General features: G+C 50.2%; 2 protein-coding genes across 5 annotated transcripts in view; both read right to left on the bottom strand.

The window, feature by feature from the left end:
- The window catches only part of RAB44 (RAB44, member RAS oncogene family), a 34,252-nt gene extending 26,520 nt beyond the window's left edge, over nucleotides 1-7,732 (bottom strand). For all 3 annotated transcript variants that reach the window (XM_045498004.1, XM_045498003.1, XM_045498002.1), the window contains exons 1-2: nucleotides 7,641-7,732; nucleotides 3,129-3,346 (exon numbers count right to left, since the gene is read on the bottom strand). In XM_045498004.1, the coding sequence (XP_045353960.1) occupies nucleotides 3,129-3,335 (207 nt within the window). In that variant the 5' untranslated portion in view covers nucleotides 3,336-3,346; nucleotides 7,641-7,732. The remainder of the gene's footprint in view (nucleotides 1-3,128; nucleotides 3,347-7,640) is intronic.
- Nucleotides 7,733-16,005: 8,273 nt separating this feature from the next.
- On the bottom strand, nucleotides 16,006-24,796 carry CDKN1A (cyclin dependent kinase inhibitor 1A). 2 transcript variants are annotated; one of them, XM_045498000.1, is made up of 3 exons: nucleotides 24,667-24,796; nucleotides 18,685-19,134; nucleotides 16,006-17,571 (listed from the first exon to the last, which is right to left on the bottom strand). In XM_045498000.1, exons 2-3 carry the CDS (start codon nucleotides 19,127-19,129, stop codon nucleotides 17,522-17,524), a joined length of 495 nt encoding a protein of 164 aa, XP_045353956.1. In that variant the 5' UTR covers nucleotides 19,130-19,134; nucleotides 24,667-24,796; the 3' UTR covers nucleotides 16,006-17,521. The 2 variants fall into 2 exon arrangements, with proteins under 2 accessions (XP_045353956.1, XP_045353957.1); XM_045498001.1 differs by having other exon boundaries at nucleotides 24,537-24,747.
- Nucleotides 24,797-25,326: the final 530 nt, after the last annotated feature.

Raw genomic sequence — 25,326 nt, 5'->3', positions numbered from 1 at the left:
ATATATAATTTATGTATAGATTATATATATGTATATATATAATTTATGTATAAATTATATATATACACATATATATAATTTATGTATAAATTATATATATACACATATACATAATTTATGTATAGATTATATATATACACATATATATAATTTATGTATAGATTATATATATACGTATATATATAATTTATGTATAAATTATATATATATGTATATATAATTTGTGTATAAATTATATGTGTGTATATATAATTTATGTATAAATTAATATATGTATATATAATTTATGTATAAATTATATATATATATTTTTTAACTGAATTATTCTCGGGAGTTGGCAGAGGCTCCCCTGAAAAAGTCTTATTAATTAATTAATTAATTAATAAGTCATCTCTGCACCCAACGTGGGGCTTGAACTCACAACCCTCAAGATCAAAAATCACATGCTCTACCGACTGAGCCAGCCAGGCTCCCCTGAAAATTGTATTTTAACGTCAGCCATTTGTACCTTGTGGCCCTGAGGCTAGAACACAAGAAAGGTCAGTTTTGATGGGGGAAGGACAGAGTCTGGAGCATGGAACAGTGTCCGGAGGAGACGGGCAGGCCCAGTGTGACTCCAGCAACCCACATGGGCCTCTTTGCAGAGAATGAGGAAGAACCAAAGAAGAATTGGCCAATGTTGGTCTAGGCCAGAGCCTCAGACTCGTTATTCGAACACACAACCATGGCCGATCTTATGTTTCATTGATGTTTACGGTCATCAACATGGTTTGACTTCCAGGACTCTGACTGCTCCCCAGGATAAACTTCCCAGCTCAATGGGCCCGAAATTCTATCACTTGCAAGTTCCTTCTTTGGCTTGAAGTCCTTTCCTTTGTTAAAATGCAAATGTTTCTGGAAGAGTGGCACACACAGCGTCTTGTCAGTCATTTAGTTACACATTAATATAAATAAATTCCTCACTTTTTCTGAGAGCAATTTTTATTTATTTATTTACTTGCCTCAGAAAACATGTGTATTTGTCAATTAACCCAGAGAACATTTTGGGAGGCAAACCATAAAAGACTCTTAAATACAGGGGCGCCTGGGTGGCTCAGTCGGTTAGGCGTCCAACTTTGGCTCGGGTCATGATCTTGCAGTCCATGAGTTCAAGCCCCACGTCGGGCTCTGTGCTGACAGTTCAGAGCCTGGAGCCTGCTTTGGATTCTGTGTCTCCCTCTCTCTCTACCCCTCCCCTGCTCACACTCTGTCTCTCTCTCTCAAAAATAAATTAACATTAAAAAAAAGAGAGAGAGAGATTCTCTTAAATACAGAGAAGGAACTGAGGGTTGCTGGAGGGGTGTTGGGTGGGGGAATGGGCTACATGGGTGATGAGCCTTAAGAACGGCACTTGTTGGGATGAGCACTGGGTGTCGTGTAAGTGATGAATCGCTAAATTCTACTCCTGAAACCAATACTACACTGTATGTTAACTAACTCGAATCTAAAAAAAAAAAAGGTAATAATTTGTGCCAGACACAAAAACATTAATGTTATCGTGTGACAAATGTGTTTTGCAGGCAACCAGCTCAAATGAAACCAACAAAATGGAGAACATTTCTTTGCATACAAACATAAATACCTGATATGTACATTGTGCTTTTTGCCCACTGGTCTTTGTATTTTAATTAATTAATTAATTTTTAATGGAAGCATCCTTGACACACAAGGTTATATTACTTTCAGGTACACAACATAGTGATTTGGCAAGTCTACACGTATATTGTGCTCACCAGAAGTGTGACACCACCATTCAACACTATAACAATACCTTTTTTTTTTGAGACAGACAGAGAGAGAGAGAGAGAGAGGGCATGAGCTGGGGAGAGGCAGAGAAACAGAAAGAGAGAGAGAAACCCAAGCAGGTTCTGCACTGTCAGTGCAGAGCCCGATGTAGGGCTCGAACCCACAAACTGGGAGATCATCAGAACCTGAGCTGAAAGCAAGAGTTGGACGCTCAACCAACTGAGCCACCCAGATGCGCCTATGATACTCTTAACTGTATTCCTAATGCCGTACCTTTCATCCCCATGGTCTCCATCATTGGAAGCCTCTGTTCCCCACTTCCCATCAGTCTGTCCTTTTTTTTTTTTTCAATGTTTGTTTATTTTGGGGAGACAGAGAGACAGACAGTGCCAGCTGGGGAGGGGCAGAGAGAGAGGGAGGCACAGAATCCGAAGCAGGCTCCAGGCTCTGAGCTGTCAGCACAGAGCCCGACACGGGTCTGGAACCCACAAACCGTGAGATCATGACCTGAGCCAAAGTCGGACACTTAACCAACCCCTCGCCGGTCTTCTACTCACCTCCCCTCTGGCAACCAGTTTGTTCTATTTATGAGGCTATTTCTGCTTTTTGGTTGTTTGTTCATTTCTTTTGATTTTAATTCTACATATAAGTGAAATCATAGACTATTTGTCCTTCTCTGACTTATTTCAGTTACTACAAAACCTTCTAGGTCCATCTATGTGGTCACAAATGAGAAGATCATTTTGTATGGCTGAGTAATGTTCCTTTATATGTATATGCCACATCTTCCTTATCCATTCATCTGTCAATGGACACTTAGGTTGCTTCTATATCTTGGCTAATAATGCAGCAATGAACACAGGGGTGCATATATCTTTTTGAACTGGTGTTTCTGTTTTCTTTGGGCAGATACCCAGTGGTTGAATTATTGGATTGTAGGGGTTTTTCTATTGCAAAATACTTGAGGAACCCCCATCCTGTTTGCCACAGTGGCTGCACCAATTTACATTCCCACCAACAGTGCATGAGAGTTCCTCTTTGAAAGCAAATTTTGGGTGAGAGAAAGGACAAAGAACAGGCATGCCCTGTCTTCCTGGGATGGAAAGTCTCAGACGGCTACAGAAAAGGGATTCAGGGGGCACCTGGGTGGCTTAGTCAGTTAAGCGTCTGACTTCGGCTTGGGTCATGATATTGTGGTTCATGGGTTCAAGCCCTGCATCAGGCTCTGTGCTGTCAGTGAGGAGCTCGCTTTGGATCCTCTCCACCCCCCCTCAGAAATAAATAAACATTCTTTAAAAGGAAAGAAAGGGGATTCAGGGGATGAGCTAGGGACTTGGACTCACCGCTAGGTCCTCGCGGGTGACAAAGCCCCTCTCCTTGGCACCACAGTCCTGGAAGAAGGCTTGCAATTCGGCAGCCGCCTGGGAGGACCAGGACTCTGGCTCTGGGGCCGCAGCAGCATCCAGGCTATCAGCTGCTTCTCTCATCTGCCGCCGGCGGCTGGAGCCCAGCTTGCGGCCTTTTCGGGAAACTCTCTGTTCACTCTCCATACTGCTTCGGCCTGGGGACAGAAGAATGGTGAGGGGGTACCGGGCTGCCAAACACAGCCACTCTGCTGAAAACCCTCTGGTGGCTCCTGGAGAAAAGACACCATGGCTGATGAAGCTGATTGGACCCCAGCTGGCCTCCCCAACTTCATGACCCATCCCCAACTTCGTGGCCTCCAGCATGAGGCCTTTGCCCTTTCTGTTCCTTCTGCCTGGAATGTTCTTCCCCCAACCTATCTATGTGCCCTCATCTCTTTCAGATGTTTGCTCCTGGAAAGTCTTCTCTAAGGCACCTGGGTGGCTCAGTCGGTTGGAAGTCTGACTCTTGATCTCAGCTCAGGTCTTGGTCTCAGAGTCATGGGTTCAAGCCCCACATTGGGTTCCTTGCTAGGCATGAAGCCTACTTTTAAAAAGAAAGAGGGGCGCCTGGGTGGCTCAGTCAGTTAAGCGTCCGACTTCAGCTCAGGTCATGATCTCACAGTCCGTGAGTTCGAGCCCCGCGTCAGGCTCTGTGCTGACAGCTCAGAGCCTGGAGCCTGCTTCAGATTCTGTGTCTCCCTCTCTGTCTGCCCCTCCCCTGCTCGCTCATGTGCTCTCTCTCTGTCAAAAATAAACATAAAAAAAATAAAAGCGTTGTCCAATTCATTAATTGGGGACCTCCCCACTGTCGCTGAAGGTCTGAGGTCAGTCAGTTGATGAGGATTTTGTCTAGGTGAGACCCCAAGGACAGAAGAGAGGGAGGCTGGAATCTGAAAGGGGTGTAGTCTGAGCCTGCCCTGGGCGGGGAATAAGTCTGGGGCACGTGAAACTGTATGGGGTGGGAGGAGCTTGATGTGCAGAGGCACGCTGCTTTCTGCCGGGCATGGGACTTGGGCCAAGCTCTAAAGGAGGCAGGTGGGATTTAGAAGCCATGAACAGCAATGTGCAAAAGAACTGAACAGCAGGAACAAGAAGGCCCCTCTGGGCTTTCTCTGCTGGGGTAAAAGGTCACAGACAGGCTGAGTGGAGGGGTCAGGGGACTCTGTTTCAGGGATGGGGGGCTTATTCCAGGGGTCCGGAGCCACTGGTCCAGCCTCCCTTTGGGCGTGTTCCCTCGCACGGGTTGCATAGGACTTGAATGAAGCAATTCCCCAGGCTGTGGAGCCCCCCAGACTTTAAAGGAAGTAGAGTCTGTCCCTCAATCTCTCTCCACCCACCCACCCACCCCAGTCTTTCTCTTTCTTCCTGTGTGTTTTGTGTCTCCATCTGTTTCTCTCCAGCTTACTATCTTTGCCTCTCTCGGGGCCTTCCAAATCTGTTTCAGATGCAGTTTTAAGATCATAGATGAAAATCGCAGAGTCAGATCTGAGGCCCTTGCAAAAGCCAATTGTGCACGTCTCTTTCTAGCACAGTGGCTTGGGCTCTGCCACCGGGGGAGTACTTAAGCCATATGAACCAGCAAATGCTACAAGTCAGGGCTCCCCACCCCACAGGACAGTTAGCAGTCTTCTCTGCCAAGAAGACTTCCTTCTGCCCAGACCCTTCCCAAGATCCAGCATATGCTTGAGTGACAAGCATTTACTGAGCACCGACTGAATGCCAGCGCAAGGTAGCAGTCTTGCCACGATGCAGTGTTCCATTCGGTGAATTAGGAAGAGGTGCCCCTCCTCCTGGCAGTCCATCCCACCCTCTTGAATCATAGACATGGAAAAGGAGGCCCAAGAGAGGAAGTGACTTCCAGTCACAGTGCTTTGGAGTCAGACAGACCTCTGCGTCTCCCAGTCCTGCCGCTTGCTAGCAGTGTGACCTAGGGCAAATCGCTTAACATTCCCATGTCTGTTTCCTTCTTTTTCCACCCCCCACCCCCCACCCCGCCGTGTCTGTTTCCTTATTGGAACAAGGGACTGCTGTCTACCCCACAGGGTTGCAGTGAGGATTAGATATGATAATGCAAGTTGAAACACCACCTCCCATTCCCTGGCACAGCCCCCCTCCCTTTCTGGCTTTTTTTTTCTCTTAGCACTTGTCACCTTCTCAGAATAGTCTTTTATTCACTTACTCTGTAAATTCTCCATCTCCTCTTACTGAAATGTAAGCCTCCCATGAGCCGAAAGTATGCTCTTTTGCTTACTGCTGTAACCTAATTACCCAGGGACCCAAACAGTGCCTTGCATACAGCTGGCGCTCAGCAAATACTTGTTGACTACACAGCCCACAATGAAGCCCTCACAGCTGTGCCCAGCACACAGTGACTGCTGGGTGAAGGTGGCATTGACAATAGTGGTGATGATGCAGATGGGGGCAGAATTCCATTTGAGCCTCATAAAAGCCGAGTACCGGACAGATACGATTTCTTCCCACTTGACACGTGAGGAAACCGAGGGAAGGGAGCTCTGAGAAGCAAGAGACCCGCTCGAGCCGTGACGCCAGTAGTGGAACTGGCACAGGATCTACTGTGCTGGTTTGTGTGGGATGGGCTTCCCCCAAGGCCACTTCCTAGAAAGGTCCCTCCTTGGTGGGCCGAAGGGCCCCCTGGGGACCACGGATGCCTGACGCACATGCGTGAGACAAGGGCTTTGGAGCAGGGCCGAGTGGGCAGGCTTTGCCTGTAGGTGTGAGACTTGGAAACTCAAGCCGCACGTGGACTTCCGCTGATGGAGATAACAGGAGGCAGCAAGATAAGACTCTCAGTGGGGAAGCTTCTAGAACCAAAGCCCTGGGGGAAGAGTTTATAACGATACGGGTGCCACATCACTGAGTCTGTCAGGCTCCCGCAAGGAAAGGAAATGAGAATCCTAAAACAAATTCCCTGTGGCCATATCCCAGGATATGGGATGCTCTTGACATCCTTTTCTGGGAGTTTCTGGTCGAACTGCGTCACCGCAGCCCAACAGTTCCCTGGCATTTGGTAAGAAGGCAGCACCTTCTGGACACCTCACCGGCTGCCACTTGGCCACAGCCCCAGCACTCAGTCCTTTCCCCGGAGGGCTTTTCTGAGGCACCACCCCCTGCCTGTCAGGAGGCCCCGGGACAGAAGCACAGCAGGTGCCCGACCACCAGCACCGCCTCAAAGTACGAACACCATCAGTCGCGGATGGCCAACTCTCCCTTCATGGCCTTGTAGCAACCCTAAAAACAGTCCGCGCCCCCTTCGCGGCCAGGAACGACCCCTCAGAGATAGTGGGGTCACACGCACACTCCCTCCTCAGCCAGTTCCCACTCAGCCACCACCGACCCCTCCCTCACGGGTCTCACAGGACATTCCTCACAGGTCTTTGGCGCGGACGAAGGTCCCTGGCCACTCGGAGTCACTCGGGTCAACACCCCTCAGAGTCAGCCAGCGGGGGCACCCCTCCATCCTCTGCCACATCCCCACCGCCATTATCGCCACCTCACACCCGTGACAGTCAGAAGCCCCTCACGACCAGGAACATGCACACACACCCTCAGCCCTACCCCCTTTCCCCACATTCCTCGCCCAAGCAATCATACAAACATGAAAGCCAAACTTGAGGGCAAATGGATCTCGCTCCCAGGCATCTATAGGAACCAGCTCTCCCCACTGGGGGACTGGGTTAGGGGAGCAGGCACCACGAGCTTTGGGTCAGGGAGCAGAGAGCCACGTAAGAAAAATGGGGCGGGGGGCAGGCACCTGAGTGGCTCAGTTGGTTAAGTGTCCGACTTCGGCTCAGGTCATGATCTCAGGGTCCATGGGTTCAAGCCCCGCATCGGGCTCTGTGCTGACCACTCAGAGCCTGGAGCCTGCTTCCGATTCTGTGTCTCCCTCTCTCTCTGCCCCTCCCCTGCTCATGCTCCGTCTCTCTCTCCAAAATAAAGAAACATTAAAAAAAAAAAAAGTAAAAAGAGAAATGGGATAAGCGACAGCTATCCTAGGGCTTCCCCAATTCCATCATTCTCTCACCAAAGGGGCAAGGAACTGGTTCTGCCCTTCACCCCACTTCAATAACTGAAAATAATAGTGATAGTCACAGAACCCAAATGTCCAGGTTGGTGGGTCTGAGAGACCACTGAACGCCTTGCTCTGGTCTACTCCCCCTCTCTCTTCCCCTCACTGACTTGTAGACAAACCAAGGCTCTGAGAAGCCAGGTAACTTGCCCAAGGTCACACAGCCATCTAAGGTAGGCAATCTATCCCAGTCCCCTGCTCAAGGGCCCTCATTAGACCATGCAGAAAGTTCCCAATTCTCGAGAACAGAGGGCTCAGATCTCTGCACCCTCGTCATAGGAGCCAGATGGGGACCACTGCTCCCTCTCCCCCCCCCCACCCCTCCAAAAGAAAAGAAGCATTGCAACTCCAGTGGCTCCCACCTCTTAAAGGCTCCCAGTCGGGCACCCAGTGCTGGCCTCCCGGACCTGGTGACGAGGCAACCACTGCCCCCAGGAGCCCACGAGCTCTGGAACTGTTAACAGTCTTGTCTCTTGCTTAATCGTCCTTTCCGTTACCCAGCAAGCCAATCTCCTGTGTTATCTACAGGACTTCCTGTAGCAGCGAGTACTGGCTGTCCTTTCATAATCTGGCTTGATACTCCCCAGGCCCCTCTCTCTAGAAGCTTAGAACTGTAGACCGCTGGAACTGGAGGGGAGGTCCCTCTAAGCAGAGGCTCTGAAGGGTAAGGTGGGCTGTTCAGGGTCACCCAGCTCTCAGTGGCAAAGCCAGGACTCGGACCCAAGTCTCTGGTTGCCAGGGTGATGCTATGCCTTGGAGTGTTGACGGGGCACATTATGGCTAAAGCTGGTATACAGACTGCCCCGGGGTACCTGTACACCGTGACTCAGTGTCTGCAAGTACTGGGGGAGGCTTACATTCAAATCATCTTTTAGAGAATAGTCTAACTTAGCACTAAAATGTATTGTAGAGCTACAACCATCAGAAGAGAGTGGTACTTGAGCATGAATATACAGGGATGGATCAATGGAACAGAATAGACAGGAATAGACTCAAATGCATACGGGAATTTCATGTATGTTACAAGTGGCATTTCAAATCAGTGGATAAAAGTTTATTCAAGAGGTGCCGGGGCGGCTCAGCCAGTTGAGCGTCTGATTTTGGCTCAGGTGGTGATCTCACAGTTCCTGAGTTTGAGCCCTACATTGAGCTCACTGCTGTCAGCACAGAGCCTGCTTCAGATCCTCTGTCCCTGTCTCTCTCTCTGTCCCTCCCCCACTCACACACTCTCTCTCAAAAATAAACATTTTTTTAAAAAATATTTTTAAAAAGATGGTTTACTCAAAAAACCATTCAGAGAATGGACTGGCTATCTGCAAAAAGCAAAGTTGGGGCTCTAAGATAATTCCAGATGGGGACACCTGGCTGGTTCAGTCGGTAGAGCATGCAACTCTTGATCTTGGGGTTCAGTTCGAGCCCCAAGTTGGGTGTAGAGATTGCTTAAAATTAAATAAAAACTAGGAGCGCCTGGGTGGCTAAGTTAAGCGTCTGACTCTTGATATCGACTCATGATCTCACAGTTTGTGAGTTCGAGCCCCGCATTGGGCTTTGCATTGTCAGTCTCTCCCTCTCTCTGCCCCTCCCCTGCTCATGCTCTTTCTCTCTCTCAAAATAAATAAATAAACGTTTAAAAATAAAGAAATAAATTAAATCCTTTAAAAAGAATAAAATAAAATAGTTCCAGATGGTATAAGTTCAAGCAATAAAAACCCATAAAATTATTTGGGATAGGTTTCAAAGTAATGGAGGGGTGGAAGGATGGGTGGGGCACAGATGAACTAAGGCCCTGGCCCTGTTCTGATTACTGTTGAAGTTGGCGAGGGCACCACTGATTCATTCTATTCTCTCTACTCTTGTGTATGTTTCAACAGATGCTGTAAGAAATCATGGGATGGGTTTTTAAATAATCCTGGAGCAGGTAAGGCCATTCCAGGTTTATCACAAAGTGTTTGAAGCCATAAAAGATTGACACATATGATGAAATAGAAATTTTAGAATAAAAAATAAACGTCTGAATGGCAAAAAAAATAATAATAATTAACCACTGACAAGTCAAAAAGCAAACAGACTGTGAAGAAATAGTCACATGTCACAGAAAATAAGCTCATTTCCTTCTTAGATCATGAATTCCTATAGAGAAATTGGGACCATCAATAAATAGAGAAATCAGGACCATCAATAAATAGACAGTTCATGGGGGATAAAAAAATACCAATGGCTTTTCAACATGTGAAAAATATTTATTTTCACTTGTAATAAAAGAAATACAGGGGCGCCTGTGTGGCTGTTGGTTAAGCATCTGACTTCGGCTCAGGTCATGATCTCACAGTTCATGAGTTTAAGCTCCTAGTCAGGCTCTGTGCTGACAGCTCAGCTTCAGATTTTGTGTCTCCCTCTCTGCACTTCCTATCTCTCTCTCAAAAATAAGTAAACATCTTTAAAAATTAAAAAGTAAAATAAAATAAGCACAAAATAAAACTGCAACATAATATTTTAAGTTCTCCAATTGGCAAAGCAAAAAAAAAAAAATTTGAGTGGCGCCTGGGTGGCTCAGTCTGTTGGGTGTCCAACTTCACCACAGGTCATGATCTCAGTTCATGGGTTCGAGCCCCATGTCAGTTTGTACTGACGGCTCAGAGCGTGGAGCCTGCTTTGGATTCTTCTCCCTCTCTCTCTGCCCCTCCCCTGCTCATACTCTGTCTGTCTCCCTCAAAAATAAGTAAATATTTAAAAAAATTTTTTTTTAATTGATAGCGTGCTGTGTTATAAAGGACACAGGAAAACATTTTCACACGTTGTAAGGAAGAACTGAATGAATAAACTGACACAGCTTTCCTGAAAAGCCATGTGGTGATATCTGTCAACATTAAAAAGGAAAGAGCTTTTTGCTCGGCAATTTCACTTCTAGTCATTTGTCCTATAGGTGACGCGCAAAATGACGATATAGAAAGATTTCACTACCACATTGTCTATAGCAGCAAAGGACTGGAAACAACCTAAATTTCCATCAACAGGGAACTGATTAAAGCTCAAATATGTCCATGTAGGGCCTCTAGGCAGCTGTGAAGAAAATGAAAAGGATACAGGTGGGCCAGCGTGAAGACTTTCAAAATATATTGTTGAATAAAACCAGCAAGGTGCAGAGTGGTGAGTCTAGTACGCTTTGCATGAAGAACAAGTGTGTGGATGAAATGTATGCCCTGTAAATACACATGCATTCCTATACGGCTGTAAATATGCCAAATATTTCTGATAGAATATACAAGAAACTGGTAACAGTTGGGCTGGAGAAAAGTGTTGGGATGGAGAAGGAGGGAAATTTATGTTTCACTGGTTATTTTGTACCATCTTGATATGTTGCCCACTCAAAAATAAATTTAAGGGGTGCCTGGGTGGCTCAGTTGGTTAAGTGTCCTACTCTTGATTTCGGCTCAGGTCACGATCTCATAGTTGCTGGAATCGAGCCCCGTGTTGGGCTCTGCACTGATAACACGGAGCCTACTTGAGATTCTCTCTCTCCCTCTGTCTCTCTCAAAATAAGTAAATAAACATTAAAAAAAGAAAAGAAAAGAAAAAGAATAATTTGTACATATTCAGAGAGAGAGTGATGTGGGAAACGTGGAAAAACGTTAAAATTTAGGAACTGTTGGTGAAAAGTATTACTTTACTATTTTTGCAATTTTTCTGTGTCTGAAATTATTTCAAAACAAAAGGTTTTGAAATTTAATAAATGTAATTTCTAAATAAACTGATATTCTCACAATGAACCATCCTTTTTACCCCATTTTTACAGCTGAGGAAATTGGTACCCAGAGAGTTTCTATAGCTTTATTGAACTAAATAAGGCATTCATTTTTTTAATTCAAAAATATTTATTGAGCACCTAATATGTGCCAGACACTATCCTAGGGACTGAGGACACAAAACTGAAAGGAAAAAAAAAAAAAACATATGTAATAAGTGCTTACAAAGAAAATAAAGCAAAGTGAATGGTGGGAAGTGAATTTTAGATGGGGTGGCTGGGGGAGGCCTGGATGAAGAGGTGATGTTGGAATAGAGCTTACAAATAAGAAGATATGGAAAAAGAGTGTTCAGGAGAGGGAACAGTGAGTGCAAAGGCCCTGAGGCAGGAACATGCTTTGTGTACATGAGGAACAGTGATAGAGAGAAGGTAATAGAGGGAAGAGTGGAGAAGACGAGGTCAGAAGGAACAGACAAGAGGACCTGTAGGCCACATAAAGACCTGGGTTCTAACCGTAAGTGAGGTGGAAGCCATTTGGAGGTTTTACAATGATCCCTCTGGCTGCCTTCATTGTGGATAATAGACTGTGCTACTTCAGGGCAGGAGCAGGGAGACCAGTGAGGAGGCTGTTAGGATAATTCACACAAGAAGTAACGATTTGGACCAGGAGGGCAGCCGTGGAGGTGATGGCAAGAGGATTCTGGATGTATTTTTTTAAAATATTCTCAGGGCGCCTGGGTGGCGCAGTCGGTTAAGCGTCCGACTTCAGCCAGGTCACGATCTCGCGGTCCGTGAGTTCGAGCCCTGCGTCGGGCTCTGGGCTGATGGCTCAGAGCCTGGAGCCTGTTTCCGATTCTGTGTCTCCTTCTCTCTCTGCCCCTCCCCCGTTCATGCTCTGTCTCTCTCTGTCCCAAAAATAAATAAACGTTGAAAAAAAATAAAATAAAATATTCTCTTAAGTTTATTTATTTATTTTGAGAGAGAGAGCAAGCGGGGGAGGGGCAGAGAGAGAGAGAGAGAGAGAGAGACAGGGAGAATCCCAAGCAGGCTCTGTACTGTCAGTGTGGAGCCCCATGCATGGCTGAAATTCACAAACCGTGAGATCAAGACCTGAGCTGAAACCAAGGGTTGGACGCTTAACAGACTGAGACACCCAGGCGCCCCTGATGCATTTTGAAAGTAGAGCTAACTTCGTTTGCTGCTGGTAGAGCAACTGTAACAAATCCAAGACTTTTCAGCAGTGAGGGCTCTCTCCACTTCCCTGGGAACAGAGTGAGGTTCGATTTTTAAGACCCAGCCCCCAGGATGTCAAAGCATCCTCAGTTCATTTGCCCCCCATCCCCACGACCCACCTCCCAACCATGGAAATTAAAGGGGCACGGAGGAGGCAGGGGTGGTCCCAGTCCTCCCCAATGGAGCCAGAGTGGTCAGAGCTCAGCCTGGCTGCCCTCTGCTGCAGCCCCAGGGGAGAGAATCTGCCGTGAGCCAGCTGGCAGGAGGCCGGAGCCAAGTGCTCAGAAAAAAAAAAGATCCAGGCCTTTTTGGAAGCAGCGGAGTTAATTTTAAAATATGGTGTCGCTGGACTTAAAAACACTGAGCTCAGAAACTGAATTTTACAGAAACTGAATGAATGAACAAGGATCCCAGACAGTGAGACCGTTTTATCAATGGGAAAGTTTCACACTCACTCTTTTTCAATTCCCCGGAGATGCTTGCATTCACTTGACAGTTTAGGAAACCCTGAGGCAAAAGACTCTCTGTCCTGAGGTACAGTGTCCAGACCTGGCTGGCTCCAAGCTGTCTCTAGATGGAGCTCAGGCCGGCTGGTGGGAAACCAGGGCCAGGGAGCTTGGTTCAAATTTGCATTTACATAGCACGCCTTGCAAATGACTGAGAAACCTCAGAGGGGGAAGGGGGGGGTTGGAGACAGGTGCCCGCAAGCCTCCTCAGCGTCTTCATGATGGTAGTGGCCCTGGGCGAGGCACTTCCCCTTGCTCGTGTATGGAACAAGCAGGCAATGTGACCTGGGTCATCAGCATGAATATCCTGGCTCCCCACCTCTTCCTAGAGGGGTGGCCTCAGGCAAGTGGCTTAAGGGCTTATTGCCTCAGTTTCTCATCTGTAAAACAGAGGTAGTAATAGCACCCCGTTCATAGGTTTGTTGCAAGGATTAAATGCTATAAACCGCATAAAGCATTTAGAACCACGGCAGGCAGATGATCATCAATGCTGGCCGTTGTTATATTTGTGACTTAAAAGGAGACTGGGACGCCAGGGTGGCTCAGTCGGTCGGGCGTCCGACTTTGGCTCAGGTCGTGATCTCACTGCCCCTGAGTTCCAGCCCCATGCTGGGCTGTGCTGACAGCTCAGAGCCTGAAGCCTACTTCTGATTCTGTCTGTCTGTCTGTCTCTCTCTCTGCTCCTCCCCTGCTCATGCTGTCTCTCTCTCTCTCTCAAATATAAATAAAAAAAAAAAAAAAAAAAAAAAGGAGACTGAGAGAATCTCCGACTTCTCTATCCTGTCAATTAGCAGATGGCCATGTTCAAATGCCAGACTGATTGTCAAGTGATGAGGGCAGCCACCTGGGAGTGGGGTAGGCGGAGAACTGGGTGTGAGAGATGAACGCTGGGGTCAGGAAGGAAATTCAAGCCACAGGGAATAATTCATTCATTCAACGAATATTTATTGAGCACCTACTGTGTGCTGGGCACTCCTTCGGTGCTGACACATGGCAGCAAATGAAACAGGCAAAGACCTACCCTCACGGAGCTCACATTTCTGTGGGCTGGCGGGAGAGGGTAAAGCCGCAGTGACTTTTGCCAGCATGTTTATCTGGGCACTAGGCTGGCTGAAGGGAAGTTACGGAAGCCAAAGCTGATGCCCCCCCAGCCCCCGTCCCTGTCCCACAGGCCCACACCTCTGTTCGCCTGAAACATGGGTTCCTGGTGGTGATGCAGCTTCTCACTTCAAATGTTCCCATTCTTCCGATTTCCTCCGGCATCATGGGAAGTTGTTTCACCCATGAGAGGAGGAACCCAAACTTGCCCCCTAGAAGGAAGCCCTCAATCAGCGACAGGCGTGGATACATTTAGCAGTTGGCAGAACATGCACTGGTTAGTTTCCTTATCTATGGACTAAGAGCCATTAATGGAAAGAAGGACTGAATGGAAGTCTCTTAAGTTATCCCCCTAGTCAAGACAGTGAATCGGAAGCAACGCCGCTTGCCAGGTGGCAGTGCAGAGATCGGTGCTCCTTTCAAAGGCCTGCAGGAAGCAAGGTGGTTCCCATCATATCCCCATTCCATCCACCCCATACTGCTCCTATAATAACCAAACGAAGCATGGCAGTTGATGGTTATCCACGTCGTTGCCCTAATTGCAGGCATCATATCAGATATGGTATCTTTGCTAGAATAGTCTACACAGCCTCTGACTGTAAGAAGCTAACAATATGGCCAGCGCATTCTCTCTGATCCGTTTCAGGAAAAGGGATAAGAAATGGGGCATATTCACGTTCTTTACAAGAATTCAGAGACGTGTCATGTTCTGTTTTAAGTGGTCAAATGAACTGGGACGTGCTGGGACGTTCCCTCTATAGGAAAAGACAAGTACTGAGGACATGCTCCCCCTCAAAAGAGGCATAGCTTTAGCGAGCCAAGGTGGACTTCGGAGGCCATATACTAATGCTCTGGCCCTTGGGGCGCCTGGGTGGCTCAGTCGGTTAAGTGGCTGACTTCGGCTCAGGTCATGATCTCGCGGTCCGTGAGTTCGAGCCCCGCGTCGGGCTCTGTGCTGACAGCTCAGAGCCTGGAGCCTGTTTCAGATTCTGTGTCGCCCTCTCTCTGACCCTCCCCTGTTCATGCTCTGTCTCTCCCTGTCTCAAAAATAAATAAAACATTAAAAAAAAAAAAAAAAAAACCTAATGCTCTGGCCCATTTACCAGATGGCATGGGGAGCTGCCACGTTTGAGTGGAGTCCAGAACCAAAGAGGGCTCTGTGACAGGTCCATGCTATAGGACAAGCACTTGGGACATACGACCTTGTGTGTCCCATGGTACTAGAAATATCCGTGGCAGATAAGTAGACAGTGTGAAGTCTCTGAAAAGTCCCAGTGGGAGAGCCCTACCTCAGACTCCTAGGGTTCTAGAGCAAAGCCATGTCCCATACAGCAGAGAATTATCCCGTATCTGAAAAGTGGTTTTTGGCTAAATTGCAGAATCAGGAGCAAATAAAGGTCATCGTTTTAAGCCACTAAGTCTTGGAGTGGTTAGCTATGAACAGATCATCAGAAACGTGCACATAAAGTACTTTGTTCTTTTTAACGTTGCATAATACTCCACTCTAGAAAGATACCACAATTTACACATCCGTTCTTGTTGTGGACATTTGGGTTGTTCCCAGCTTGGGTCTGTCAAGAATAACGCTGCCATGAACGTGCCTTCTGGTGGAAATATGTACTGATTTCTCGTGAGAACAAACAGGAAGGGGAGTCTCGAGTCATGGGGTGGGCACGAGGGGAGCCATTTTCAGAAGGTATTGCCTGTTTTCTAAAGTAGTTGAAATATTTCATACTTCTGCCAGCCAGGTTTGACTTCCGGTTGTTCCCGACCCTTGCCCTCGCTTGGCATTGTCTTTTTCACGTTAGTCATTCTGGTCGATGCACAGTGTTATCTTATTGTGGTTTTAATGTGCATTTCCGCCATGAGTAATGAGGTGCAGTTCTCTGGTGAGTAACATATCCCTTACTAAGAAAGACCACACAAGGAACCAAAATATTGACCGTGGCGATCTTTGCAGAGGTGTGATGTTTACTGTGGTTGTTTTGTTGTCGTCTTTTTTGGCTCATGGTCTGTTTGTTAAGCCTCTGCGTTTTTTTTTAACTTTAAATGCTTAATTGTTAAAATTGTGGAAACAACCGAAAGAACTTCTGCCTACTCATTCTTACAAATGACAAGGCGTATGGGCCACAATGGTAATATTACAAGTAAAATCACCAAGAAACATTTATTGAGCACCTGCTGTATACCCAGCACTGAGGAAGGGGCAATGAAGGGCACAGAGCAGTATAGGACTTGTTCCCTGCCCTTCAGAGGCTAACAGTCTAGGTGGAGACAGGAGGAGCCAGGAGAAAACAGTCCAGGCCAGCACGTTACAGGAACGTAAGATGTTTGGGGTCAGACCCACGAAGTGCTTCGATGCCTCCAGGGGCTCAATGCTCAGTGCTGGGAAAGACAATAACTCCCAACTCCCAGGGCCGCATTAGCCCACTTAGCATACCCTAACCACAGCCTCTACCCTACCATCTTAAAACATCTGACTCCTTGTTCAGCTGCTATCAAAGTGCAATGAAATGGGGGAGGGTGGGGCAGTGGGGAAGGTCCTTGGAGGGGCTCCAGGGGCTGGTGTCACGCTCTTCCTCCTCGAAAACTCTGCTCCCCGAAACATACCCCTGACAGAGGGATCCCCGCTCAAGAAGGCCGGTCCAACCACCAGAACCTCTGCCCCAGAAGGTAAGAGGAGGAGGCGGCCACTGCTTGAGCTGCCTGAGGTAGAACTGGGGACCCCTACTTTCAGCATACCCCTTCCCTCCCAGTCCACTAAGCTGGGGGGACAGGCACCCCAGAGCTGCCACCTAGGGCCGAGAGGGTACTAGAGGGAAAGGGTATGGGGGAGGGGAGCGGAGCAGAGAGGGACTTGAAAGCCCAGCTGGAAAAGAGGGGCGTCTGGGGCTCCTAGAAAAGTGCAGGGGAGGCCAAACATTGAGACTGGCTTCCCTGTGGGTGGCAGACGGGGTGAGAGGAGGTGGGGTGGTTTGCTACAGGACCCTACCTTCGCCCGTGCCTTCACAGAGCAGGGCGGGGCATCAGGGGCCAGGAAAGTGCCACGTTCCCAGCCGTGTTCCAGGCTGTGCCCACTTCAAGGTCACACTGCCCGACCTCAGAGAAGGGGAGGGGCCTCCAAAGTGTTGATGATGCCCCCACCCTGCTGGGCCCCCTTCAAAGTGCTATCTGTGTACTTCTCAAATGATAAAGAATCCAGGTTTGAGAATGCAGGAAAGGGGCAGAAATTTCATAACCCCCATGAGGTGGTGAGCTGAAGGAGCCAGGCCCCTCCAGGGAGCACCACCCAGAAGGTGAGGGTCACGCCAGCTCCACCTTACCTCTGGGAGAGCAGAAATGGGGAGCACAGGATGAAGACGTCTTAAATAATAGTTCGCATAATAAAAATACCTAGCGCTCTAATAAACCTATCATTCCGCTGTCTAATGGTTTTTTAAATAATTGGAAATGCCAAAGGCTGGGGGGGGGGGGGGAGCGGGGGGAAGGGTGGTGGCAAGCAGGATATGTACATGAGGAGGAGTTTAAATTAAAACACAAATAATAATTAAGACGCACAAACTGAAGGACTAAAGGCAAAGGTGTAGAAGAGGCCTGTGGGGGCAGTGGGGGGGGGGGGGCGGTGGGCCTCATTTCTAGGAGCTTGAGGCTTCCAGGGGGCAGATTAGGGCTTCCTCTTGGAGAAGATCAGCCGGCGTTTGGAGTGATAGAAATCTGGGAAGAGAGAACAGAAGTCAGCCAGGCCAGGAGGAAGAGGGCCCAACAGAGCCATCCATCCAAAACCCACAGCAGAGGGGGCAGGCCCTCTTCCCCAGGGCCAAAGGGACACATTGCCAAGTACAGGGTAAAACTCTGGCAACTCCCACTCCGTCTCCCACGGCACCGTTATACCAGGCATCCCACCACACTTCCCAGACAGGACTGATTATAACCAGACCCACATCCGTGGGCCTGCTCCAAGCCAAGCTGCCCACCACTACTGTGGTGGCCCTGTGTAGCTAAACAAACTAGAATCAAATAAAATGCAAAATTCGGTTCCTCAGTCACACCAGCCACATGTCAAATGCTCAATGGCTACATTGCGCCTAGTGGCACTGGACATTTGCATCACTGCACAGTTCTATTGAACCACACTGCTATAGGAATGCAATTAGAGAACCCATGAGAAGTGTTCTGCCCATGATGGGGCCATATACACGTGAGCCACTATCTTCAGTATTGTTAGTTCTGCACCAGCTGTAAATTTCCCGTGGCATTCTTGACTGCATCGCCCTGAACCTCGGTTTCCTCACATATAAAATGAAGTTGACCATTTGTGTAGTGCTCTGAGGACTGAATGGAAGTGTGTGTGTGTGTGTGTGTGTGTGTGTGTGTGTGTGTGATGGGGAAGGTGAGTTAGATCTGGATAGGGCAGCCGGAAAATTACTGTCATTAGTTTTCTCTCCACTGCAAATTCACTGTGGGACCATAGGCAAACCACCCTACCTCTCCGAGCCTTATTTCCACTCCTATAAAAGAGTGGCAAGAATGTTATATGGAACAGGACTGCTTTAAGGACTAAATGAAACCTACCTTAGAAATTCACCTTAGCAAAGGGCCTGACATACAATAAATGTTCCCAGTAGATGTTAGTGAGTTGGTCATGGCTGTATACCTGCCATGGGACCTCAGGAAAGTTGCTTTGTGTCTCTCTGGGCTTGCTTTCCCTACGGCCTAATGAGCAAACTGGACCAGACAGGTCCCTTGCAGGACCAGACACGGTCCCTCGCACCACAGATTCTGAGAGTCTTGATTCCTTCTAGTGTCCTTCCCTGCGTCTATCCTCACCTGTCATGCTGGTCTGCCGCCGTTTTCGGCCCTGAGAGGTGCCAGGTGCACCCGGAGACGCCTCGGGCCGCTCAGGGGAGTGAGGCATGAGAGTGCAGGACAGGGACAGGTCCAGGTGGTCCTCCCGAGCTGTCCCCGGCAGCAGGGCAGACGAGGTGCTGGGCCGCTTGCCCCCTCCCAGGTCATCCCGGCCCCCCCGGGGCCCTGCAGGCAGGTAGAGCTTGGGCAGGCCCAGGCCCCACACACGCTCCCAGGCAAAGTCGCCCTCCAGCGGTGTCTCGGTGACAAAGTCGAAGTTCCATCGCTCCCGGGCCTCCTGCACGCAGCCTGCCATTAACGCGTCACAGTCTCGGCGCAGCTGCTCGCTGTCCACTGGGCCGAAGAGGCGGCGGCAGGCCTTGCTGCCATGTGGGATCTGGTGGGCATCCCGGGACGGCTCCGACATGGCACCTGCAGCCGAGACACAAGTAAGGCCCTGGTCACTCAGGAAATTGGTCCCTACCTTACCAGGCTGTGCTGGGCTCAGATGAAGTCTTCCTCCTAGAACATGGGGTCTCTCTGGCTCCTTCCAGCTGGTTTGCCACCATCGCCTTCCCACAGGCCGTCCCCAGTCCCCAACCAACAGCCACCGGGTGGGGGCAGAGCTGGGTTAACCTGGTACCCCAAGGTCACTGGAGGAGGGAGCAGCTGAAGGACAAACTTGTGTTGACAAAGACAAGTTTATTGCAATAGCAGGGATCAGAGTCCTGTTTACCGCCAGGCTTTATCAACTAAAATCAATTTGTTGTCCCCCCAAGGTGTCCCTCATGGGTGCGAATGCCCCAAGTACGTGTGAATTGCCAGAGTCCAGTAGTTTCCCAACCCCAGCCCTGGCCAAGAGGTCAGGTAGCAAACGAAAGGGCCGTGATCGTATAGCGGTTAGAACTCTGCGTTGTGAAAGGACAGGCTGACAGCTTCTCTGGCCTCCTGAGCCCCTTTACCCAGATGCCCATGTGGGATAATCCTGTTCTGAAACAAAAGTACCCTGGCCCCTGGGATAAAAAACACCTAGGATCCAGTCCTAGCTTTGCTGCCTACTACCTAAATTTTAAAGTCACTTAAAGGGGTGCCTGGTGGCTCGGTCGGTTAGATGTCTGACTCTTGGTTTTGGTTCAGGTCATGATCTTGCGGTTTTGTGAGTTTGAGCCCCACATCGGGCTCTGTGCTGGCAGTGAGGAGCCTGCTTTGGATGCTCTCTCTCCTTCTCTCTGCCCCTCCCCCACTCATGCTGTCTCTGTCTCTCTCAAAAATAAACTTTAAGTAAATAAATAAACAAATAAATAGTCACCGAAATTTTTTTTTTAATTTAAAAATCGTAAAAAGGGGCACCTCGGTAGCTCAGTCTGTTAAGCATCCGACTTTAGCTCAGGTCATGACCTCGCGATTTGTGAACTCGAGCCTCGAGTCGGGCTCTGTGCTGACAGCTCAGAGCCTGGAACCTGCTTCGGATTCTGTATCTCCCTCTCTTTCTCTGCCCCTCCCCCGCACGTGATGCGTGCCTTTCTCTCTCTCTCAAAAATAAATAAACATTAACAAAAATTTTTTAATTAAAAAATTTTTTTTTAAATTGTAAAAATAAAATGTCACTTAATATCTCTGGGCCTCAGTTTTCTCATCTATAAAATGGAACTGTGGAAGCATCCTCAAGCAATAATAGGTCAGGGAGTCCCTTCAGGCAAGGCAGATGGAACAGAGTTGAGAGGCTGGCTCTTGTGGTTAAGAGTGTGGGCTCTGGAGCCAGACTGCCTGGGTTGGAATCCAGGCTCTGCTGGGTGACCCTAGACAAATGGCTTAACTTCTCTGGGCTCTATTTTTTCTCATCTGTAAAATGGAGACAGTATTAGTGAATGTCTCAGAGGACAGATGTGAGGATTAACTGAGTTAATGTAGGTAACATGCTGGGAAAAGCACCTGGTAGACAGAAGTGCTTGGAAAACAGAAGTGTTATTATTTTGCTCTCGGTGTTCAGTTCTGGCTGAGCCTTCTCCACATCACTCCCCGGGCCACCACCTCCTTCAGACAGCAGCTGACAGGTGCTGTGTGCTCAGGGCCTTTCCCAAGGATGTCATCAAGCTGGAGGCCTGGGGGTGAGGAGAGGCTGGGCAGGGCAGGACAATGATTGCTCCCAGGCTGAGCCACATCCTGCCAGGCACATCAGGTGATCTGGAGTCTAGACAGCCTGGAAGCCCCTGCCCCATGTTGGCTACATCCAAGGAACTCGTTTTGCAGGCAAGAAAAATGAGAGGTGGCCGGTCTACCCGGTTCCTCTCCTCCCACTTCAGAAGAGGGAAAACCAAGGTTGAGTTTGCTCATGACGAAGAGCTGGCACCCACCTGCTCTGCTCTGGCCTGACTCCAGGGCTGAGTGGCTGTGCAACCTTGGCAGGGACTGGGTTTTCCCGAGGACAAGTCCTGCTTCGCAGGCTCTGAGTGACCTCCTCGGGCAGGAAGACCTGGACCCCCGCCACACCTACCCCTCCCCACCCCACCTCTCAGAGCTGATGGGGGAGGAGAGGCACCAGGTGACCTCAGACCAAATTTAAAGACCAAGAGTTTGAAGAGATATGAGGCTTGCCCCCAAACCAGAAAACTGAAAAGGCCAAGAGCCACTGCCCCATAGAGGGGTTACCCAGTGCAGTATGTTTGCTCTCTCTCTTTTTTTTTTTTTTTTTAACATAATAAGTAACGAAGGCTCAAAGAAATTAAGTAACTTGCCCAAGACCACACAACTCACAAGTGGCAGAGCCAGGATTTGAACCCAAGCCTGTTTGCCCTGCGTTCTGCGCTCTGATGTTCATCCTTACTCTTCTAGTTTTGTATTATTAACTACAGTCCCAGCAGAATCATTTGGGGAACTTTTTTAAAAATATTTTTTTTAGGTTTGAGAAAGAGAAAGAGAGAGCACAAGTGAGGGAAGGGCAAAGAGAGAGGGAGATGCAGAATCCAGACACAGAATCCGAAGCAGGCTCCAGGCTTTGAGCTGTCAGCACAGACCGAAGCGGGGCTGGAGCCCATCGACTGTGAGATCATGACCTGACCCGAAGTTGGGCGCTTAACTGAGCCAACCAGGCACCCCACTTGGGGAGCTTTTTACAAATACAGATCCAGGGGCACCTGGGTGGCTCAGCCAGCTGAGTACTGCACTCTTGATTTTTGGCTCAGGTCATGATCTCACAGTCATGAGATGGATCCCCACTGGGGCCTCTGCGATGGGTATGGACCCTGCTTGAGATTCTCTCCCTCTGGCCTTCCCCCACTCACACTCTCTCTCAAGGAAGAAAAAAAAAAGAATAAAAAAAAACAGGGTTGTTTGGGTGGCTCGGTCAAAACAGCCACTGACTCTTGATTTTGGCTCAGGTCGTGATCCCAGGGTGGGGATAGAGCCCCTGCTTCAGGCTCTGCCCTTAGTGTGGAGCCTACTTGGTTAGGATTCCCTCTTTACTCTGCCCCTCCCCTGCTTGCGCGCGCCCGCGCGCTCTCTCTCTCTCTCTCTCTAAAAAAACAAAACAACAACAAAAACAAAAAAAACCATATTGATAGGTCCCTCTCTCCCCAGATTAATTAACTCAAATTAAGGGGGATTTAAGCAGGTGTTTGGCAGTTCCCCAGATGGGCACTCTTGGGGTGCCATTCAAGAGGGGATACACAGGATGGCCGAAATGGACATTCTGGGTCTCAGTGCCTCATTGGCACAAGGAGGAGGCGCCTGCCTAAGATTTCATCAAGACGCTGGATATTCCCTGGCTTCCAGGAGCTGGGACCAGAATCCTTTCTCCTAACACCCCAGCCCATATGGCTCCCATAGGCTCCGCATCAAAATCTGATCTCACTACCATTATCATAACTCCCAGCTCAGGGAAAGCTGAGAAACACAAACCCTTGTTTTACAAACAAGTAACTGAGAAGAGCTTCCTTTGTTGGCCTTCGTGCCTTAGACATCAACCAATTTTAATTCCGAAGTAAACAGTAAGGACTCATTACACACTGTTGAACCAATGGCGTACTCTTTTTAAGGGGCGTTGGCAGAAGCGGCGAGCGATCTCTGCGCAGGCGAAGCGAGCGGGAAGGAAAGGCGGGTGAAACCGCATTCCGCGGGAAGGCGTGTTTGCTATTCGCGCCGGGGCCGGAAGGGGGCGCTGGTCGCCAGGAAATCAGGCGCAGGGTCGGAGGTGCGTGGGCAGAGCCTTGGACAGCAGCAGGGAGTTGTGATGAGTCAGTTTCCTGCAAAGCTCTCCCCACCCGCCAAAACTTCGCTTCCACTCGGGCTGCGCGTCACCCTCTGGAGGTGGCGGGGGGTGGGGACTAGGAGGAGAACCAGGGGCCGCAAACACGTCACGCTGAGCCAGCCAGGCTTCCGAAAGCCCCGCCACTGTTGGGAAACCGCGCGCTCCTCTGTGACACACACACACACACACACACACACACACACACACAGCACGCACAGGCGCGCAGAGGTTTGGGCCCTCCACCTTATCTCCACGCCCAAAGCACGGGATGAGTCAGATCCCTGGAAAATAAAAATAGACGAAAGCAAGGAAAACAAAACCGCTCGAAAGTCCTCCTCGAAACGCGACGTGGAGGGAGGGGAGGGGGGAGCTGCCTTGGCGCCCTAAAGTGCCAAACCCTAGTAAATCCAAGATTCTTGTCCGAACTAGAAGGGCACCAGGGTCCCCAGAGGGCCCCCGACAGGACGGATGCACTGTGGCCCGCGCAGGGTGGCGGCGTTCGAAGGACGACTCGTCGTCCCCCGGCTCCGCTCAGACCTGTCGCCCTTGGAGAGGGCAGTTTGGTGGGGGGCGCCGGGAGCCCCTGGATGCTGCTGACAGAGTCCCGGAGCAGCGTCGCGCCCCCCCCCCGAAGTCCCACCCTCCGATTGTGACCCCTCCCCGTCCCCCCCTTCCCGGACGAGGGCTGCACGCCCCGCCGCCCCGCTGCGCAGGGCTGCGCTCCCTCCGCGGAGTCCCGCAACCCGAGTCGCGGGCAAGCTGGGCCGGGGTTCGGCGGGCGCGATGGAATAGAGGTGTGTCCGACTCCTGCTCTTCTCAAACCGACTGGCTGGCTTGGGCCCACCCCGCGCGGGGCCACCGCTCCGCGTCCTCGAGGGCGCGCTGCGAGGCGGGGACCGCACAACCAGTCCTGGACCTCCTGGCGTCCCCGGCTTCCCTGAGAACACTTCGTGCCAGCCAAATAGGTCACTGTGCTGATGGAGGGGGTGGGGTGGGGGGTCAGAGACCGCCGAGGGCCGGGAAGCTGACTTCTGGGGCGCCACTGTCCCCCACCAGCCCGGGCGGGGCTCTGACCTCACCCGGTTCGTTTCCCGGGGTCTCCTTGTCACCATGAGTCACCTCCTCGATTGCCCTGAAGGGACGTGTACCAACACTTTCCCAAGGACCAGGGACACAGCCCGCGCTGACCTCAGCGCCCAGCGGTGGCGGACACGGAGGCGTCGGGAACCTAGACCTCGGGGCGGGGAGACGGCACCTAGTGGACCCGGGAGCTGCCCCGGAGCGGATCGCTGATGAACCTGCTCGGCTCCGCGTTCCCCGCCCCTCCCGGAGCTTGGCGCTCAGGGGCTCCAGCCGCTCGCCGCTAGCGCTAACGGCGCCAGGGGTCCGCGGCGCCCGGGTGCCCGCCTCTCCTCCACCCTGCTTTGTTTCAAAGGGACGGGAGCACGGCTGGGATCGATCCCTCCATCTCCTGCCCTCCCTCCGCCCGGAGTCTCCGCCAAACTCGGCCTCCGTCACACGGGCACTTACGGAGACACCCGTGGGAGCAAACCCCAGACCCGCGCACCGACCCACTCACGCCATTCACCTGTGAAGACAGCACACACACATACACCCGCGAGGACACACTCGCGGACGCGAACGGACGCACAGGCAGACACTTCTCGGCTCAGAGCTGCCGGTCCAGGGTCGGCTCCTGCCTGCCACGACTCCCTCACCTCTTCTGAGGGTCTCGGTGGCTCCGTGAATCCGCGCCCGGCTCCGGGTCTCCAGGACACAGACTGGAGCAGTGGCTCACACCTCTGCTGGCACCGCCCGGCGCTGCTCTTATAAAGGATGGCTTCGGAGGCGGGACCCGCTGCTCCGCCCGCTGAAGGCCTGGGACCGCCCTTCCAGGGCCGCGGGACGCTCGTAGCTCCCGGCCGCGCTCTAGAACCTCAGAACTCAGATGCCAATGTTATCAGCTGCTGGAGGGCGTTTCCCTCCCCCCCCCCCCCGCCCACCCCCCGCGCCTGGGCGTGTGTGCTCTACACAGTTGGTGGGGAAACTAACTGAGCTACAAATCTGGGTGGTTTTCATTGGGGTGTGAGTTGGCACTCCCCAGGAAGGGATGGCATTCTTAGCATAAGCCCTCTTTCTGGCCCCGAAAAGAGCATGAGGGGTGACCATTAATAAATAAAACTCCATAAATAATAAAAAAGATGTCCCTCACTTTGGAATTCCCAGAAAAGCCCACTATAGCATCACTATTCCTAGGCTCTCTCCCTAGACCACCTCTCCCAAAGCACCGCCTGAAACACCCAGACACCTCAACAAAACATCTGGGAGGCCAGAAAGGGATCCAGTCCCTTTTATTGCACAGATGAGGAAATCAAGGC

This window comes from Leopardus geoffroyi, chromosome B2 (assembly GCF_018350155.1).
Source record: "Leopardus geoffroyi isolate Oge1 chromosome B2, O.geoffroyi_Oge1_pat1.0, whole genome shotgun sequence".
Taxonomy (NCBI): Eukaryota; Metazoa; Chordata; class Mammalia; order Carnivora; family Felidae; genus Leopardus; species Leopardus geoffroyi.
This window is presented reverse-complemented; position numbering and strand designations above follow the sequence as displayed.

Bases quoted from the DNA above. Each gene is read 5' to 3' on its own strand.
- CDKN1A (XM_045498000.1), bottom strand. From the start codon at position 19,129: ATGTCGGAGCCGTCCCGGGATGCCCACCAGATCCCACATGGCAGCAAG. The intron at 17,572-18,684 runs GTGAGGATAGAC...CTCTCTTCCCAG, and splicing joins GCGGCAGACCAGCATGACAG to ATTTCTATCACTCCAAACGC.